General features: G+C 44.4%; 1 protein-coding gene across 6 annotated transcripts in view; it reads left to right on the top strand.

Annotated features, from left to right (window-relative positions):
• The window catches only part of auh (AU RNA binding protein/enoyl-CoA hydratase), a 307,577-nt gene that overhangs the window by 96,800 nt on the left and 190,484 nt on the right, over positions 1 to 20,293 (top strand). For 4 of the 6 annotated variants that reach the window (XM_048527083.2, XM_048527084.2, XM_048527081.2 and 1 more), the window contains one exon: positions 12,766 to 12,852. The exons of the other annotated variants lie outside the window; for them this stretch is intronic. In XM_048527083.2, the coding sequence (XP_048383040.1) occupies positions 12,766 to 12,852 (87 nt within the window). The remainder of the gene's footprint in view (positions 1 to 12,765; positions 12,853 to 20,293) is intronic. 6 annotated transcript variants of the gene reach the window in all.

Here is a 20,293-nt window from a genome sequence, read left to right on the forward strand (position 1 = left end):
CGTTATGGTTAGCAAATACTGATTCCCATCTTTGGTTTTAGGGAAGGAACAAACACAATGAAGTATAATCCATGTGAAAGGTTCTTCAAATGCAGGAATTGACATTTAAGAGTGCTGGTTTTATTACTGCCTGTGGCTTTTTTACCATTTGACACACATGGCAAAGTTCAACCACATCTTTATGTAATCCAGGCCAGTAGATCATAGAATATCTGCAGTGTGGAAACAGGCCTTCTGGCTCAACAAGTCCACGCTGACCTTGAGAGCATCCCACCCAGACACATCCCCCTGTAACCCACCAAATCTACACATCCCCTGAACACTACGGGTAGTTTAACATGTTCAGTCCACCTAGCCTGCACATCTTTGGACTGCAGAAGGAAGCCAGAGCACCCGGAGGTAACCCACACAGAAATGGGGAGATTGTGCAAACTCTACACAGTCGGTCACCCGAGGGTGGAATTGAACCCTGGTCCCTGGCGCTGTGAGGCAGCAGTGCTAACCACTGAGCCACCTTGCTGCCCATTAATCTGTGATCTATTCTAAGAATCAAAATGCTTCTGTATCTTTAGGCCGAGTCTTCCTTGCTCCTGGATGACCACCTCCAGGTAATTCGTATGCCACCTGCAATACTTCGTGTCGGTATGCTACTGATGATACAATCTGGTGAACTCCCACTCATTTCTCATCTGCACTAACCTGCCATGCTCACCATTTCCACCTTAGGATTCTGTCCTCAAGTTAATAACTTTCTGAAATACAAGCTAATTCCTTTTCCGAGTAGACTTTGTGATAGCAATCGTTTATTGTCTCATCGTTTTGTTCTAACTCAATTAGTCTTTCAGAATTAAACACCTCTGCCTGATCCTCTACCTGTTCAGACTTTTCCTTTTACTATTTTGTCAAAAAGGATGTCAGCTAACTGGACCTCAACTCCTTCATCTTTCTCTTAGGTTTTCCCTTCTTGTTTTAACTTACGACCGAGGGATCTTGTCACCACACAGTCCAGAAAAATTCCTGTGTATTTTTCTGTTAACTTCTCAGTTCCCTGATTTTCTTTCAGCTTCTCCACTACAATGGGCATCACTCCCATCTTTGATCTGGCTAGGTTGTTTCCAAGAACAAACCTGTATTCCATGAACAGACACTATTTCGATCATTTTCACTGGCACCTCCCCAATCTTGATTTGACTTTCCAGTCTTATGTTACAAAACGAATGCCAAATCTCTTTCCTTTTATTTCACAGATTATAACTGTCTCAGGTAATATTTCAGAAAGAGTGCAAATACTTCCAGCTCTTGCTATTAGCTTCTGTATCACTCAAAATTTTAACATCTCTACCTTCTTCTCCCGTTCTTCCTAAGTAAACCTGACCAACAGAGGTGAAGTTTTTGAAGAGATCAGGCATTGTCTTACTATCCAGCCTGTGATTAGGTGGTGTACTTTCCTGCATCTGACTTCTCTTGGGATTTCCTTTACCATCTTGATTCCCACCGGATCAGCCTCTTTTACCACATCCTTTTTCTCAGTACCTCTCTTAATCCACCAGTACTGGGACTTAGTGTGTCCCTCTCTATTACAGTGGACACACCTGAGGCCGTTTGCGTCTTTTTCACTCTCTTGGGTTTCTTATTTTCATGTGGTAAACTGTTCCCAATGTGATCTACTTGTTGTTTTTCATTGACGGATGCCCCTTTATCCCTAATCTCTATCCCTCATGGAATGAATTGTAGCTTCTGACAGCAGTTTCAATTTATGCACTAATACATATTCATCCGCCATTTCTGCAGCTCTGCTTACTCTGGTAACTTTCTGTTCCTAAACATGAGTTCTTATCGTTTCCGGAAGTGAGTTTTTGAACTCCTCCAGCAGAATAATCTCTCTCAAATCCTCATGTCTTTTCAATCTTTAAATGCTCTCACCCGTTTATCGAAGTTGCTATGTTTAATTATTTCAAATTCGACAACTATGACCTGGTTCCTGCCTTCTGTTTCTGAACTGTCGTATGTTTCTGGTACCACTTTGTAGGCACTCAAAATAGACTGTTTTACTTCTTCTTATTCGCTTGACCCCTCATCTGACAGCTCTATGGCTATGATGGGTCTGCTCATCGTTACTGTCCTCCTCACTCAGCCTACTTTCTACCTTCATTTACCTCAATTATCTTGTTTAATTTGCAACTTCTAAAGTTCAAACTCCAGTTTTTCCTTTTTGACTGTCCTCTGCTTGTAATCGTAATCCAAACAATTCCCTTTCATGTTCAAGCTGCTTCTATTGCAATTGAATGCTGGCCATTTCCAAAGATTCTGATGGCCTTTCCAGCAAATTTAAATATTGAGCTATTGTTGCAATTACCTCCTTTTTTAATCCTTTTCCTCCTGGACATTAGTAACCCCAACTCCAGCTTGTCGGCCAATTCCGGCAGCTTTTCCTTGCTTACCTTAGGTAAAACCCCACAGTCACTTCTTCCATCCCCAGAAATCTCTTAGCGACTGAAAGAACCATTACCCCACTTTTAATTTAACAACCACAAGTAACAGAAATTAAACAAATTTTCCATTTCTCACCTTAGTTTTATTAAAAGATCCAGGACACTTTCCCCAAGTCTGTTTAAATCTGTCCAAATGGATTCAGATCCTGTACATGAACCGGCTAGATCCTGGACTCAAACACCCCAATCTGTTACAGAGGAGATAGTTAAATGAAGTGAACTCCCTGATACTCACTTTATAAACAACAAGTAACAATTTAGTTATCTAACTCTAACAGCGAATGGATTAACAGAACTACCAACAAACAACAATTCCCCCCCACTCAACTGCTAACTATTTTCGAATAAAACAAAATTCAAATGGTCTGCTGTTCCAATAAATGACCCCTGCTCATATAAACCAAGGTAATAAGTAAAAGATAAATTAAAACTTAGACTCATGAAATTACAGCCAAGGTAAGTCTTCCAGAATGTCCTTTGCCTTCTGTGCTGTTCTCCAATGAAGAACGCCTTCCTTTGGCAACTTCTTGTCTCAGGAATATTAGCTAAAAGTACTGTACTACCTTTTATTAAGACCATGCTTACTCTGTCATTGTAGAGATTTCATTGAGAGCCAGTGATTTTCCCTTTCTTTAGAGCTGATAGCTATTAAGAGCTCAAGATAACAACAAAGTGTGAAGCTGGATGAACACAGCAGGCCAAGCAGCATTTCAGGAGCACAAAAGCTGACGTTTTGGGCCTAGAACCTTCATCAGAGAGGGGGATGGAGAGAGGGAGAGGCGGACCGAAGATGGAGAGAAGAAGATGGGTGGAGAGGAGATTATAGCTGGGGAGGTAGGGAGGAGATAGGTCAGTCCAGTGAAGACGGACAGGTCAAGGAGGCAGGATGAGTTTAGTAGGTAGGAAATGGAGGTGCGGCTTGAGGTGGGAGGAGGGGATAGGTGAGAGGAAGAACAGGTTAGGGAGGCGGGGACAAGCTGGGCTGGTTTTGGGATGCGGTGGAGGGGGGGAGAATGAGCTGAGCTGGTTTTGGGATGCGGTGGGGGGGGGGAAGGGGAGTTTTTGAAGCTTGTGAAGTCCACATTGATACCATTGGGCTGCATGGATCCCAAGTGGAATATGAGTTGCTGTTCCTGCAACCTTCGGGTGGCATCATTGTGGCACTGCAGGAGGCCCATGTTGGACATGTCGTCTAAAGAATGGGAGGGGGAGTTAAAATGGTTTGCGACTGGGAGGTGCAGTTGTTTATTGCGAACCGAGCGGAGGTGCTCTGCAAAGCGGTCCCCAAGCCTCTGCTTGGTTTTCCCAATGTAGAGGAAGCCACACTGGGTACAGTGGATACAGTGTACAACATCGGCAGATGTGCAGGTCAACATCTGCTTAATGTGGAAAGTCTTCTTGGGGCTTAGGATGGGGGTGAGGGAGGAGATGTGGGGGCAAGTGTAGCACTTCCTGCAGTTGCAGGGAAAGGTGCAGGTGTGGTGGGTGTGGTGGGGGTGGAGGAGTGTGGAGCGGACAAGGGAGTCACTGAGAGAGTGGTCTGTCCGAAAGGCAGACAAGTGTGGGGATGGAAAAATGTCTTGGGTGGTGGGGTCGGATTGTAGATGGTGGAAGTGTCAGAGGATGATGCCGGAGGTTGGTGGGGTGGTCTGTGAGAATGAGGGGGATCCTCTTGGGGCGGTTGTGGCGGGGGCGGGGTGTGAGGGAAGTGTTGCGGGAAATGCGGGAGATGCGGTCAAGGGTGTTCTCGACCACTGCGGGGGGAGCATTGCGGTCCTTAAAGAATGTGGACATCTGGAATGTGCGGGAGTTGAATGCCTCATCCTCGGAGCAGATGAGGCGGAGGCGGAGGAATTGTGAATAGGGGATGGAATTTTTGCAGGAGGGTGGGTGGGAGGAGGTGTATTCGAGGTAGCTGTGGGAGTCAGTAGGCTTGAAATGGACATCAGTTTCTAGCTGGTTACCTGAGATGGAGACTAAGAGGTCCAGGAAGGTGAGGGATGTGTTGGTGATGGCCCAGGTGAACTGAAGGTTGGGGTGGAAGGTGTTGGTGAAGTGGATGAACTGTTCGAGCTCCTCTGGGGAGCAAGAGGCGGCGTCGATACAGTCATCAATGTAACGGAGGAAGAGATGGGGTTTGGGGGCCTGTGTAGGTGCGAAAGAGGGACTGTTCCACGTAACCTACAAAGAGACAGGCATAGCTTGGGCCCATGTGGGTACCCATGGCCATCCCCTTTAGTATGTAGGAAGTGGGAGGAATCGAAAGAGAAGTTGTTGAGGGTGAGCACGAGTTTGGTTAGGCGGATGAGGGCACCGGTGGAGGGTGACTGGTCAGGCCTGCGGGACAAGAAGCGGAGGGCCTCGAGGCCATCTGCATGAGGAATACAGGTGTGTAGGGACTGGACGTCCATGGTGAAAATGGGGTGTTGTCGGCCAGGGAATTGGAAGTGGTGGAGGGTGTGGGTGGTGTCACGGAATTATGTGGGGAGTTCATGGACCAAAGGGGAGAAAATGGAATCCAGATAGGTGGAGATGAGTTCGATGGGGCAGGAATGGGCTGAGACAATAGGTCGACCAGGGCAGGCAGGTTTGTGGATTTTGGGAAGGAGATAGAAACGGGTGGTGTGGGGTTGGGTAACAATGGGGTTGGAGGCTGTGGGTGGGAGGTCACCTGAGGTGATGAGGTTGTGGATGGTTTGGGAGATGATAGTTTGGTGTTTGGGGATGGGGTTGTCATCCAGGCAGCTGTAGGAGGTGGTGTCGGAGAGTTGGCATCTGCCCTCAGCAACATAAAGGTCACTGCACCATCTACCCTCGACCGTGTCTCCCGCATTTACTGTAACTCATCCCTCACACCCCGTCCCCGCAATAACTGCCAAAAGACAATCTCTCTCATCCTCAAGTACCACCCCACTGACCTCCGGATATAACATCCTCCAACACTTCCGCCATCTACAATCCGACCCCACCGATTAAAGACATTTTTCCATCCCCACTCTTGTCTGCCTTCCAGAAAGACCGCGCTCTCTGGGACTTCCTTGTCCACTCCAAACTCCCATCCGACCTCACCACACCCAGCACCTTCCCCTGCAACCACAGGAAGTACTACACATGCCCCTACACCACCTCCCTCACCTACATCGCAGGCCCCAAGATGACATTCCCCATCAAGCAGATGTTCACCTGCACATCTGCCAATGTGGTATATTGCACCTGCTGTACCTGGTGTGGCAACAAACAACTGCACCTCCCAGCCGCAAACCATTTCAACTCCCCCTCGCATTCCTTAGACGACATGTCCATTCTGGGCCTCCTGCATTGCCACAATGATGCCACCCGAATGTTGCAGGAACAGCAACCCATATTCTGCTTAGGCACCCTGCAGCCCAATGGTATCAATGTGGATTTCACTAGCTTCAAAATCTGCCCCCCCCCCCCCACTGCATACCAAAACCAGCCCAGCTTGTCCCTGCCTCCCTCCCCTGTTCTTCCTCTCACCTATCCCCTCTTCCCAAGTCAAGCCACACCTCCATTCCCTACCACCTAACCTCATCCCACCTGCTTGACCTGTCCATCCTCCCTGGACTGACCTATTCCCCTCCCGACCTCCCCATCTTTACTCACCTCTACAGGCTCCATCCCCGCCCCTTTCACCTGTCTGTCTCCTTTCTACCTTTCTTCTCCTCTATCCACCTTCGATCCGTCTCCCCCTCTCTCCCAATTTATTTCAGAACCCTCTCCCCATCCTCCTTTCCTGATGAAGGGTCTAGGCCTGAAACATCAGCTTTTGTGCTCCTAAGATGCTGCTTGGCCCGCTGTGTTCATCTTGGGCCACACTTTGTTGTCTCGGATTCTTCAGCATCTGCAGTTCCCATTATCTCTCTCAAATGCTGGCGATTACAGCAGGTCAGACTGCATGTGTTGAGAGAGAGAAAGCTAACATTTCAACAGAGCTGATGTTAAGCGTGGAGCGGGTGGCATTTATGCTGTAGATCGAGGGGGGGTTTGGAGTGGAGAATGCAGAGGGAGAAAGGATGTTGATAGTTAATATTAAGTGATGCGAATGTGAGCATGGTAGAATAATAGTGCACCTAACTATTCGACTTGAAAGAACAGATAGTATGACTGCGGTGAAGGGAGGAGAGAGAAGGCGTGGTGAAAGAGAATGTAACAAGTAAAGCTAATAGAAAAGGAAGGAATGGGAGTTGTTTCGTAATTTGAAGGTGTTGTACTGAATATTAAGTCCAGAATTTTGTTCAGTGCCTCTCTCTTCATGGATGCTGCCTCACCCACTGTGATCATGAGCATTTGATGTTTTCAATCAAATTTCATTTTGATGCTTGTTGGAAAGTTCTGATGATGAGGCATTCTGCCACATGACTTTGACTGTCTCCTCAGGGAATTACTGACAGGATCAGCCATCTCCTTTTTCCTGCAGAGTCTTGAGTTCTGTGCTGACCACTAACCTGATGACCACTCTCTATCAAAAGTATTTTGCTTTGCAAATTTTTCTTTGAGGGACTGGTGATGTAGAAAGATCCAACAATTTATGGAGTGTTTTGTGGTAATGAGGCCAGCCCCATCCTTCATAGCACAGGGGCAGGTGGAACCTCCGTACGCAGTGACACTTATAGGTTGCATACTAAGGTTCTGCACACAGCTTGATGCAACTACACACAAGATGTCTATTAGGATGAGAGCGGCATTGGATACTTTATTGCATCCATATCCAGGGTTTTGCACATGATGCCCCTGCAGGCACTGTCTATCTTTGACCTCCACTTAAAGAGGAAGGTGGCTCAGGAAATAGGCCAGACCTGTGCCACGTACAGCAACACCTAGAGTACCTCTCACTGGATTACCAGGGTTTTTATCTGCAGTGGGGAGATTGTGGTACTGCCAGTTTCTGCGTCACCTTGGTGATATCTTTCCCAAGGTTTTAGCACATGCTGTGACTCCGCTGAGCCATACACTCAGCACATCCATGTATTTGACCTAACAGTGAGGTGCTGAATGATCAATTGGCACAGTTTATAATCCCCTGGAATACTTTATTTGGTCATAGAAGATTGATGCTGATTCCAGTATACTTCCGGCCAATCCAGGAGCATTGGCAACCTTGTCATATTCTTGTACCTGTAATTGCAGAAACAAGTGGACAGTACATATAAATGCACGGCTGGAGAGATGGTGCAGGTGAAAGGACTTCAGATTTTAGAGCACTGCAACTGGCTTTCGGACAGATGGGAAATACACAGGCCAGATATTTTGTAGCTACATAGGGCTGAAATCAGCATCACTATGGTGAAATTTCTAGTGCTGTTAGGGAGAGACTAACCTACTTTGGCAGAGATTGATAATCTGTAGATTTAGAAGGGAGAGAAGCAAAGCTAGAAAATTGTCTAATAAGGAGCATGAATCCATTACCAATATTGGAAAAACACATCTGGTTCACTAATATCATCCTTAACTGCTCTGGCCTAGATATGACTTCAGACCCTCAGCAACGTGGTTGATTCTTAACTGCCCCCTTGGGCCGTAAATGCTGGCCTTGCCAGTGACACCCTCATCATGTGAATTAATTTAAAAAGTGAAAGGTAGAAATTTAATGCCTATGTACACAAGGGCCAAATGCTGGAAAATAGGATTAGGAAAGTTAGGCAGACAAAAGCTGACGTTTCGGGCCTAGACCCTTCATCAGAACGGTCAGCTTTTGTGATCCTGAGATGCTGCTTGGCCTGCTGTGTTCATCCAGCTTCACACTTTGTTATCTTGGATTCTCCAGCATCTGCGGTTCCCATTATCACTTAGGAAAGTTACGCGATTGTTTTTGACTGGTGCAATGTGATGGTTTGGCAGCCTTTTCCCATGCTGTAGATCTCTCTCAGTATGTGAGAGAAAGGCAAAGGGAACAGAAGATTAGAAAGTATACAGCAAGAGGGTTTTACTAAATGCTGTGTACTTCAAATTATCGAGTCTTGTGAATATAGTAATATAGAGCTGATGCAGCAGATAAACATATGCAGAAGATATTATAAAAGATATCATCATCATGATCATCATCATCATCATGATCATCATCATCATGATCATCATGATCATCATCATCATCATCATCATCATCATCATCATCATCATCATGATCATCATCATCATGATCATCATCATCATCATCATCATGATCATCATCATCATCATGATCATCATCATCATCATGATCATCATCATCATCATGATCATCATCATCATCATCATGATGATCATCATCATCATCATGGATTTTCAGAAAGGATTAGGTGAGAATAGGAAAAATAAACGCGCGGAGGAAGTTACAATATTGAGAAAAAACATAGTTTCAATGTTCAGGAGCATTGCTATATCAGGCTGTATGCATCAAAAACAGGAATGAGAAATGGTAATCACACTGCTGGTAATGTACTACACGTTGTGTTGAACTCTGGGTAGTTGAGATATTGTTTTGCCACTAACCCCTCTCTTTTGCCACTAGCCCCTCTCTTTTGCCACTAGCCCCTCTCTCTTGCCACTAGCCCCTCTCTCTTGCCACTAGCCCCTCTCTCTTGCCACTAGCCCCTCTCTCTTGCCACTAGCCCCTCTCTCTTGCCACTAGCCCCTCTCTCTTGCCACTAGCCCCTCTCTCTTGCCACTAGCCCCTCTCTCTTGCCACTAGCCCCCCTCTCTTGCCACTAGCCCCCCTCTCTTGCCACTAGCCCCCCTCTCTTGCCACTAGCCCCCCTCTCTTGCCACTAGCCCCCCTCTCTTGCCACTAGCCCCCCTCTCTTGCCACTAGCCCCCCTCTCTTGCCACTAGCCCCCCTCTCTTGCCACTAGCCCCCCTCTCTTGCCACTAGCCCCCCTCTCTTGCCACTAGCCCCCCTCTCTTGCCACTAGCCCCCCTCTCTTGCCACTAGCCCCCCTCTCTTGCCACTAGCCCCCCTCTCTTGCCACTAGCCCCCCTCTCTTGCCACTAGCCCCCCTCTCTTGCCACTAGCCCCCCTCTCTTGCCACTAGCCCCCCTCTCTTGCCACTAGCCCCCCTCTCTTGCCACTAGCCCCCCTCTCTTGCCACTAGCCCCCCCTCTCTTGCCACTAGCCCCCCTCTCTTGCCACTAGCCCCCCTCTCTTGCCACTAGCCCCCCTCTCTTGCCACTAGCCCCCCTCTCTTGCCACTAGCCCCCCTCTCTTGCCACTAGCCCCCCTCTCTTGCCACTAGCCCCCCTCTCTTGCCACTAGCCCCCCTCTCTTGCCACTAGCCCCCCTCTCTTGCCACTAGCCCCCCTCTCTTGCCACTAGCCCCCCTCTCTTGCCACTAGCCCCCCTCTCTTGCCACTAGCCCCCCTCTCTTGCCACTAGCCCCCCTCTCTTGCCACTAGCCCCCCTCTCTTGCCACTAGCCCCCCTCTCTTGCCACTAGCCCCCCTCTCTTGCCACTAGCCCCCCTCTCTTGCCACTAGCCCCCCTCTCTTGCCACTAAATTTAGAGTCTACAATTATCAGTGGTAGGGGAAAGACCCTAGGCGAGGCTGCATAACAACAGGAAGTAGTTTATAATGTTATGATAATGATGGATACAGGTTACATTTGACTAGTTGGGTATAATTACTTAAAAATATCTGAGACAGATATGTTGCTTCTGATCCCAACAGGACCTCATGCAAGGCTGAGAGATTCTCACTTATAGACTATGACATTGTTAGATTGGGTGTAATTTAGTGTAAAGTGGTGGCATAGTGGTAGTGTCACTGGACTCGTGATCCAGAGCTCTTTTCAAATACTCTGGGGAAAATAGATTTGAATCCCACAATGCTAGATTGTAACTACTGTTGACATGCATAAAAATTCATGAGATAACAAGGTGTAGGGCTGGATCAACACTACAGGCCAAACAGCAATCAGAGGAATCATTCATATGGTTTCTTGATGTCTGTTAGGGGGAAGAAAATATCTCCTACCCTTACCTAGCCTGACCCATAGCAATGTTGTTGACTCCTAATTCCTTCTGAAATGGCCTACCAAGCCACTCAGCTGCATCAAAAACTGCCATTAAGTTAACTAAAGTCTAAAGACTTGAATAAGAAAGGATAGATTGACCACCTGACATTGATCGAGGTACTGGAAATGGCAATGACAAGTCCAGCCCTGTTTAAGTTGCAAAATTCTCCTTACTAATATTCAGAGTCTTGTGCCAAAATTGGGAGAGCTTTCCTACAGACTAATCAAGCAACAGTGTAATGAATGACAGCTTATAGACAATGTTTTGGCCACCACCATTGCCCTGCCTTGTCAGCAGAGGTGACAGTGAAGTGCTTTACAGTTGGGAGGGAGTTGCCCTGGGTGATTTTTCACATTGACTCCAGACCCCATGAAATCTCATTACATCAGCTCAATCATAGGTAAAGAAACTACCTGTTGATTGTGTTCCATGTTGAACATCATTTGGAGGAAGCACTGGGTGGCAAAGGTACAGAATATTGTCTGGGTGGGGCACATCAACTTCTGTTTTCAAGAGTAGTACAATCAACCAAAATGACTGAGTCTTGAAGAACATGGCTGATAGACTGAGTCTGCAGCAATTGGCGAAGGAACCAAAAAAAGGAAAAACGTACTTGACTTTTCCCTCACCAGTCCACCTGTTGCAGAGGCATCTGTCCATGATGGTATTGTTAGGAATGATGGCTGCATTGCCATTTTGGAGAGAAGTCTAATCTGTTGAAATTAAGCTTCTTTGGATTGCACAGTACGTGTGTCATGCCAAATGGGATGGAGTTTGAACAGATCTAGCAACTCAAGACTGAGCATGAGGTACCATGGCCTACTGTAGCAGAATTGGATTTGATCTCAATCTGTAACTTCATTGCCTGATATATCTTCTACTCTATCATTAAAGCCAAGATGGGAGATCACTCTCATATTTCAATAAGGAGTTCAAGAGGGCACCCAGGACCAACACCAGGCATACCTAAATATTACATATTTTGGTAAAGTGACAACACAGGACTTGCCTGCGTCCTAAACATCAGAAGCAGCATCTGATAAAGCTAAGTGATCTGACACCAATGGATCAGATCTAAGTTCTGTATTCTTGACACATTAATCTGAATGGTTGTGGACCATTAGACAACTAAGGGGGGGTGGGGGGAGGGTTGTACAAGTCGCCCTATCCTCAGTAGTGATGGAGACCAACACATCAGGACAAAAGATATTCTTGTCCAACTTCACCTAGAAGTGCCAAGTAGATGATCCACGTTGACCTGCTCTTGGGATTTCCAGCCTCTCAGAGGCAAGTCTTCAGCCAATTTGATTCACTCTACATGATATCAAGAAAAGGCTGAATATTACAAAAGTTATGTGCCCCCAAATTTGAGAATAGTGATTGAAGAGGTCATTTGAAGTCCCATCAAGTAGCATTTGCTTAGCAATAACCTGTTTACTGACATGCAGTTTGGGTTTTACCACAGCCATGTAGATGTCATTGACATCAAGGCAACATTTGATCAAATTGGGTACCATGGAGCCCCAGCAAAATTGGAGTTCATGGAATTCGAGGGATGGGGGTGGGGTGTGTGGTTTGTAGTGGGGAGTTGCAGTGAGGATTCACCACTAGAGTAATGTCTAGCAGAAAGGATGACGACTGTGGTTGTTAGATGTCAGTCATCTCAATCCAGGGATGTCACTAAGAGTTCCTCAGTGTATTGAAGGATATTGAGAAATGAAGACAAATAGAGGAAAGTTAGCTCAAATTCCTGAAGGCAACAGGATGGTAGGGATGGTACTTACAAAGGCATGTAGAATATGTTCCTTTGTTACAGGAGACATAGAATACAAGAAGGAGGAGGTTATGTTCATAAAAGGAAAAACCTTCCTATCATAAGGTGACCTGAAATGAATGCAGGGCTTTGCTGTGGCCTATTCAGTGTTTTATGCAGACCGTGCTTATTTGGTTTCCAGATCTTTCCGCAACCTCAAAGTCTGTAAAGGGCTGAAAACCAATGAATTATTTTGGAAGTGTGGTTTGCATAAAGCACTGGTTGCATTGCAGAAGAGTACAGCATACAGTTCTGATCACTTTATGATAGGAAGAACGTGATCACACATAGTGTGTAGAGAGAAAATTAATGAAGATTCCAGAACTGGAGAATTTTAACTGTAATTGGAGATTGAATTAGCTGAAGAATTGGATTTATTTGGAACAGTCATTTTGTGAATTGCTGTTCAAATTACAAGTGTAAGATTGCATTGATGGGTTTCCTGTTTTTCAGGTGCTGATTTGAAAGAACGAGCCAAAATGCGGCCAAGTGAAGTTGGTCCATTTGTTTCCAAAGCAAGAAGTTTAATTAATGAGCTAGGTAAGTAGTGATCTCTATTTTAAAAACTAGGAATTATTATAATGAATATAAAAAAATTGAAATATCACTTGCTTATGTTGAACTTGCACTGATAAAGCAATCGACCAAAAGCAGTAGTCTGCTTTTGCAAAGTCTTTGTATACAATATAACGTGTTTTATTTCATAATTTGGTATTGTATCATATTTATGTTGAAAACAAAATGCAGTCGATAACGACCGAATTAAATTGAAAGTACTCTGTATTGGTAAGAATGAGTTTGCGATGAATGATGACCTTTCTTGACTTAATAGTCCTTTAATTATGGGAATGCAAAAGCTGATTGTAACAAAATATTTCAGGAACAAGCTATTAAAATGTTGTGTAGAATTGGATTAAATATGCACATGCAGTGGAGCTATTATTGCATTAGTAATTTCCACTTTCCGGAAAGAATGCAGCTTCAAGGACATTCAAGATGCAGGGCACGCTAGGCCACTTAATTGACGCTCCAACTAACAGCTTAACCATTTAGTTCCTGTACGACTAGCAGTATTAACAAGAAAGCACTGTAGCAATTTCTCAAGACTTTTTGATAGTCCTTCTCAAAACTGTAACTCTACCACCAGAAAGACCAGAACAGATAGCAAATGGGAATTTTTCCATCTCGACTGTATACACCATTCTGATTTGGAAATATCTTTTTGTTCTTTCATGGTTGTTGCATCAATCCTGGAATAACCTATATATTGCTGTGTAAATGTTTTAACCACACAGAGCACAGCGGTTCACTGCCATCCTGTCGAGGTCAGCTAGGCATGGGCAGTAAATACAGACCAATAATCTTCAAGTTCCATGATTTGTATTTTTAAATATCTAGAGCTCGGTACTAATAATTTGAAGAATCGAGTTTGGATACCGTGAATCAAACTGCTGCAATGAAATATATCAAGAGTAAAACAGGATGGACTACTCCTCTTCCTCCTATTCAGCAGATTCAGGCAAAACAATGGCATATCCTGAGAATCAATGTTTTAAAAATGGATAGTTTTACCTCAAAAGATTAAAGGATAACCAAAATTCAAAGGATGAAAGGTTTTTTCCTGTTGTGAATATTCGGCATGAAGGAGGTTGGTACAGGTTTTTCTTAATCCAGTTCATGGGATATTTGCATCGCTGGTGATGTCAGCATTTGTTCTCTGTCCCTGATTGGGTGATTGGCTGGTACATTGCAGAAGACAGTTTAGATTATCCAAATGTGTGGATTTTGAGTCACATGTGGGATAATGACATAAAGTTCCATTTACCCAGGGCTTTAGTGAGCTAGTTAAGTTTTGCAACAGTAGTGATACCAGCCTGGGTAACTATCACTAAGATTGGCTTTTAATTAACATTTTAAAAAGTCGTTCATGGGATATTTGTTTTGCTGGCTAATCTATCATTTCTTGCTTATCCCTAATTGCCTTTAGGAAGGAAGTGATGAGCTGCCGCCTTGAATTGCTGCAGTCTGTGGGATGTAGATATACTCATAGCACTGTTAGGAACAGTGTTCCAGGATTTTGGTCCAGTAATGGTGAAAGAGTGACAATATAATTCCAAATTAGGATGGCTTGCAGCTTGGAGAGATACTTTAAGGTGACTGTGTTCCTATGCATCCATTTTTGTCCTGTTAGGTTATGGAACTTCTGGGTTTGGAAAATATGCCGAAGGAGCTCTGGTGAGTTGCTGCCTCTTGTAGATGTTACATAATGCTGCCTTGTGTTCAAAGGGAGTAAATTTGAATACGGTGATAGTGTGCCAGTTAAGTGGGCTGCTTTTTCCAGATGATGATGAACTTATTGAGAGTTGTTGAAGCTGCATCCATCTAATTAAATGGACAGTATTCCACCATACTCATTATTTATATGTTGTAGATGATGGATATTCATTGTGGAGAGAGGAACTGAGTTACTTGCTACATAATTCCAAACCTCGGACTAGCTATTGTAAGAACTGTATTTATATGACTGGCCAGAAACTGAACCAGGTGCTGATAGTGGGTGATTTTGCAACGGTAGTTGAGAATTTGTCCAATTCTGTTTTGTTTGAGATGGATTTTGCCTGACACTTGTGTTCCCACTCCTTGGATGTTGTCCAGTTGTTGCTGCATATTATTGTGGAATACTTCAGTATCAGAGGAATCATGAATGATGATTATCAATGATGGAGAGAATGTTATTGATGGTGCAGCTGAAGATAGTTGAGTCTGGGCACTAAGTTGGAACTCCTGCAGTGATGTGGTTAGACTGAAATTATTCATAGAATCATAGAATTCCTCTGGTGTGGAAGAATGCCATTTGACCTATTGCGTACACATCACCCCACTGAACAGCATCCCATCTCGGCCCTCCCCCTACCCTATCCCTGCATTTCCCATGGCCAACTCACCTAGCCTGCACATCTCTGGACGCTACTGCAATTTAGCACGGTCAATCCACCTAACTTGCACATCTTTGGAACGTAGGAGGAAACTGGAGCTCCCTGAGGAAACCCATGCAAGCACAGGGAGAATGTGCAAACTCTACACAGTTGCCCGAGGCCAGAATTGAACCTGGGTTTCTGGCCCTGTGAGGCAGCAGTGCTAGCCACTGTACCACCCTGTTGTCATGGTCAGGCATTTTGTTAAAGGTTATGCTGCATCTATGCCAACACATTACATAACTTGACTCGTTGTAACACCTAATGTGTTTTATGCTTTTATTATCATTTTTGTAACTTTTAACATGAGAGTTTACTAATCTGATGGATTTCTGTATGATCCTGAGATGAAGTGACAGGCTGGATAATAAAAGGATGTTTCACCGTTTTGGAGAGGGTAGGACTAAGCATGCAGCTTTAAAAAACAATTGGTCTGCTACTTAAGTTGGAGATGAGGATGAATGTTTTCTCATTCCTCAGGCAGCAAAATAGAGATGAGGTCACAATCGGATGAGCCATTAACAGACTCCACACAGACAGTTGCACGAGACCGGAATCAACTCTTGAGTCCCTGGCAGTGTGAGGCAGTAGCCTAACCACTGATCCATTGTGCTGCCCCAAACATTGATCTTCAACAACTACATTCATCAACCTTTGTGCTTGCTATGACTCCAATCAGTGGGGAGTTTTCCTCTAATTCCACTGACCTTGTTTTTCTAGGATTTTGTTGATCATTCAAAAGCTGCCTTGCTGTCCTGAATGATTTGGATTTGTCTTCATTTTTGTAGACTGGAAATACCTGGGCAATTTTCAATATTTCCATGTAAATACCAGTGTTGCAGCTCTATTGGAAAAGCCTGGTGAGGAAGACAGCTAGTTTTGGAGCATGTAATGGGTCACACGGTGGCTCGGTGGTTGGCACTGCTGCCTCACAGTGCCAGGGACCTGTGTTGGATTCCTCGGGTGACTGCCTGTGTGAAGTTTTCATGTTCTCCCTATGTTTGTGTGGGATTTCTCTAGGTGCTCCAGTTTCCTTCCACTTTCCAAAGATGTGCAGGTTAGGTAGATTGGCCATGCTAAATTGCTCCATAGTGTCCAGGAATGTTTAGGTTATGTGGGTTAGACATGAAAAATGCAGGAATAGGGAAATGGGTCTGGGTGGGATGCACTTCAGAGGGGCAGTGTGGACTTGTTGGTCCAAATGACCTGTTTCCACGTTGTAGGGTCTCTGACTCTATATCTTCAGTACTATAGCCATACCATTCTCTGGGTTTGTAACCTTTATCATGTCTGGTGGGAATATGTATCTGATATTAAGTTGACACATAATTTTTCATTCTAACATTGGAAGTGATTGATACTGGCAAGGCTAACATTTGTTATTCATGCTTAGTTTCCCTTGAGAATGTGGTGGTGAGCCACCTTCTTGAATAACTGTTGTGAATGTGTTCTGCTTACATCGACCATAGGGGAAAAAACTTCCAAGATTTTGACCAGTGACAGTGAAACAATGGCGATATATTTCAGTCAGGATGATGTATGCCTTGCACACCTGCAATTTCCCCTCCATTGATTATATTTGCTTTAGGTGGTGTAGGTTGCAGATTGGAAGGTATTGTGTCAGGAGCTTTGACAAATTGCTGTAGTGCATTTTACATAGGGGCCACACTGCTGCTTCTTTGCACCAGCAGCCTAGCTAGTGAATCCTTAAGGTGCTGAATGAGGTGCTGATCAAGCCAGCAGTTTTGACTTGGATCGTAGATTCTTGAATGTTGTTGGAGCTGTGCTCATCCAAGCAAGGGCAGAGAATTCCATCATACTCCTTACCTGTGCCATGTTGATAGTGGACAGGCAGTGAGTTGCTCATAACAAGATTCCATGCTTTTGGCCTGTGCTTATCGCTATAGTAAAAATTGACTGATTTTAGAGCATAGGAACTGGATAATGCCATTGGACCTGCTCCACCAGATTCAGATTCTATTAAGGTTCTTGTCAGTAGTAGCCCCAAAGAAGCAGATAGTGAAGCATGTAGTTGTCATAATGTTATTGAAAATCCAGGGAAAATACTTAAATACTCCTTTGTTGGAGATGGCCATTGCCTGGCACATTTGTAGTATGAGTGTTCATTGCCATGTTGAACCCAAGCCTGAATGTTGTTGCGGTGTTGCTGAGTATGGAGACAGGCTACTTTACCATTGGGGCTACTATTTGAAGAACTGTGAATGGAAAGAAACATGGTGCGATCATCACTGAGCATTCTCACTTCTGACCTTTTGTTGGAGGCAGGGTCATTCTTAAAAATGGTGAGGTGAAAGATACTACTGAGGACCTCTTGCAACAGCAATGTTTGAAATGATTGCCCTTTAGAAGCCATATTCATCAGCTAGTTATTTGATTGTACAGAACTTGAGTATTACTGAAAAAAGACATATTTTTGTCAAAGCTTTTTGCCTTGCATTCATTAGGATATTTCAGAAGAAGACCAATTTGAGGAGAAAACCAAAGTTAAGTTGGATGAGAGGCAAGTGCCGATTGGTTGGCTTGGATTCTGATTGATCAGTGTCGCAATGGAGAATGCACCAATTTAATGTTGATTGATAGTTAATAGCCAGTCCTTGTTGAGTTTTAAACCAGGCACATATGGGCATTGCAGTGTAATATGAACCAGCGAATAGGTGTAACCTATTTTGAATTAAAATGGACACAGTGCATGTATATGAGATAGCACGGTGTAAAGCTGGATGAACACTGCAGGGCCTGCAGTATCAGAGATGCAGGAAAGTTGACGTTTCGAGTCGAGACCCTTCAGAAATTTCTGAAGAAGGGTCTCGACCCAAAACGTCGATTTTCCTACTCTGATGCTACTTGGCCTGCTGTGTTCATCCAGCTTCACACAGTGTTATCTCAGATTCTCCAGCATCAGCAGTTCCTACTATCATAGTGCACGTATATGTTCTTTCTGTCTGCAAAATACAAGGCCCTATGTATTAGTATCGGTAGCTTCCAATGCAATCAATACATCACACTGCAAGCCCAACTGATGATATTAAATTGGCTGACAGCATAATTCCTCATTCAGGATTATACAAAAAAAAATGTTGTCCAATTGCTGAATCAGGTCCAATGTTAGACAATGTTTAGAATTTTGCAAACTCATGCCCCTTGGGTATGGTCAGTGCCGTGTTTGTTGCAAGCTGCCAAAGGGGCATGTTATTTTGACATGGTCCACCGTCTTTACGATGCATCAACTGCATACCTGACATCACATTGGCATTGAAATCAGTGCACGAAATTAGTCGTTTGTGCGACAGGCAAAACACCGTTTTTGGTTGGCAGCATTCTGTTAGTGTGAATACCGTTTATATTGCTTTTGCAAAACAGCAATGCATTATAGTTATTTTTACCTGTTGCTCAAACTTTTGAGATACCTTAGCCTTCCAGAGTAATCTGTGGTAGTCTTGGGCATTTTTCAGTACTCAGACCAAAGGCCTTAGGGCTTTTCATGAGTTGGGGTGGCATGATAGTTCAGTGTTTAGGACTGCTGCCTCACATCACCAGGGACTGTGGTTTGATTCCAGCTTAGGGTGACTGTATGTGTGGAGTTTGCAAATTCTCCTGGTGTCTACATGGGTTTCTTCCAGGTACTCTGGTTTCCTCCCACAGTCCAAAGATGTGGAGGCTAGGTGGATTGGCCTTGCTAACTTGCCTGTAGTATTCAAGGATGTGTAGATTATGTGGGTTATTAGGGGTATGGGTCCGGGTGATAGACTCTGAGGTTTGGTGCGGACTTGTTGGGCCGAAGGGCCTGTTTCCACGCTGTAGGGATTCTATGAAATAATCTAATCAGGTTGGTTGTTACCATGCAGGATGGCTTTGATGCTCTCTATTCCAATATGAAGTTTGTGTGGTTAACAAATTGCTCAGACCCTGTCTATAAAGTTTCTGATAACGCCAATTTAATAACATGTGGAATTGTAGGAATCCCAACTCGTATACTGACTACTGAAGGTAGGTCTGCGGTAACAAATAATAAAGCATTCCTGGCCAATTTCTCAACTAGGACATTGAGGAAAGGGAGCTTATTGGGCTTCCATTTCAAATGTGAATTGGAGGGCAGAATGGAAACAATTAAGATGTGTAAAGAAATTCTCATATGCAGCTGCATTTTCAAATACAGCAAAGTGTATTGCTATTTTGAAAGAAAGTACTGGATGTAAGTTTTTTCGCTGAGCTGGAAGGTTCGTTTTCAGACGTTTCGTCACCATTCTAGATAACATCATCAGTGAGCCTCTGGTGAAGTGCTGGTATTATGTCCTGCTTTCTATTTATCTGGTTAGGTTTCCTTGGGTTGGTGATGTCATTTCCTGTTCTTTTTCTCAGAGGGTGGTAGATGGGCTCCAAATCAATGTGTTTGTTGATGGAGTTCCGGTTGGAATGCCATGCTTCTAGGAATCCTCGTGCGTGTCTCTGTTTGGCTTGTCCTAGGATGGATGTGTTGTCCCAATCAAAGTGGTGTCCTTCCTCATCTGTATGTAAGGATACTAGTGATAGTGGATCATGTCTTTTTGTGGCTAGTTGATATTCATGTATCCTGGTGGCTAGCTTTCTGCCTGTTTGTCCAATGTAGTGTTTGTCACAGCTCTTGCAAGGTATTTTGTAAATGATGTTCGTTTTGCTTGTTGCCTGTATAGGGTCTTTTAAGTTCATTAGCTGCTGTTTTAGTGTGTTGGTGTGTTTAGAACATAGAACATAGAACATAGAACAGTACAGCACAGAACAGGCCCTTCAGCCCACAATGTTGTGCCGACCATTGATCCTCATGTATGCACCCTCAAATTTCTGTGACCATATGCATGTCCAGCAGTCTCTTAAATGACCCCAATGACCTTGCTTCCACAACTGCTGCTGGCAACGCATTCCATGCTCTCTCAACTCTCTGCGTAAAGAACCTGCCTCTGACATCCCCTCTATACTTTCCACCAACCAGCTTAAAACTATGACCCCTC

This window comes from Stegostoma tigrinum, chromosome 3 (genome assembly GCF_030684315.1).
Source record: "Stegostoma tigrinum isolate sSteTig4 chromosome 3, sSteTig4.hap1, whole genome shotgun sequence".
In the NCBI taxonomy this organism is placed as follows: Eukaryota; Metazoa; Chordata; class Chondrichthyes; order Orectolobiformes; family Stegostomatidae; genus Stegostoma; species Stegostoma tigrinum.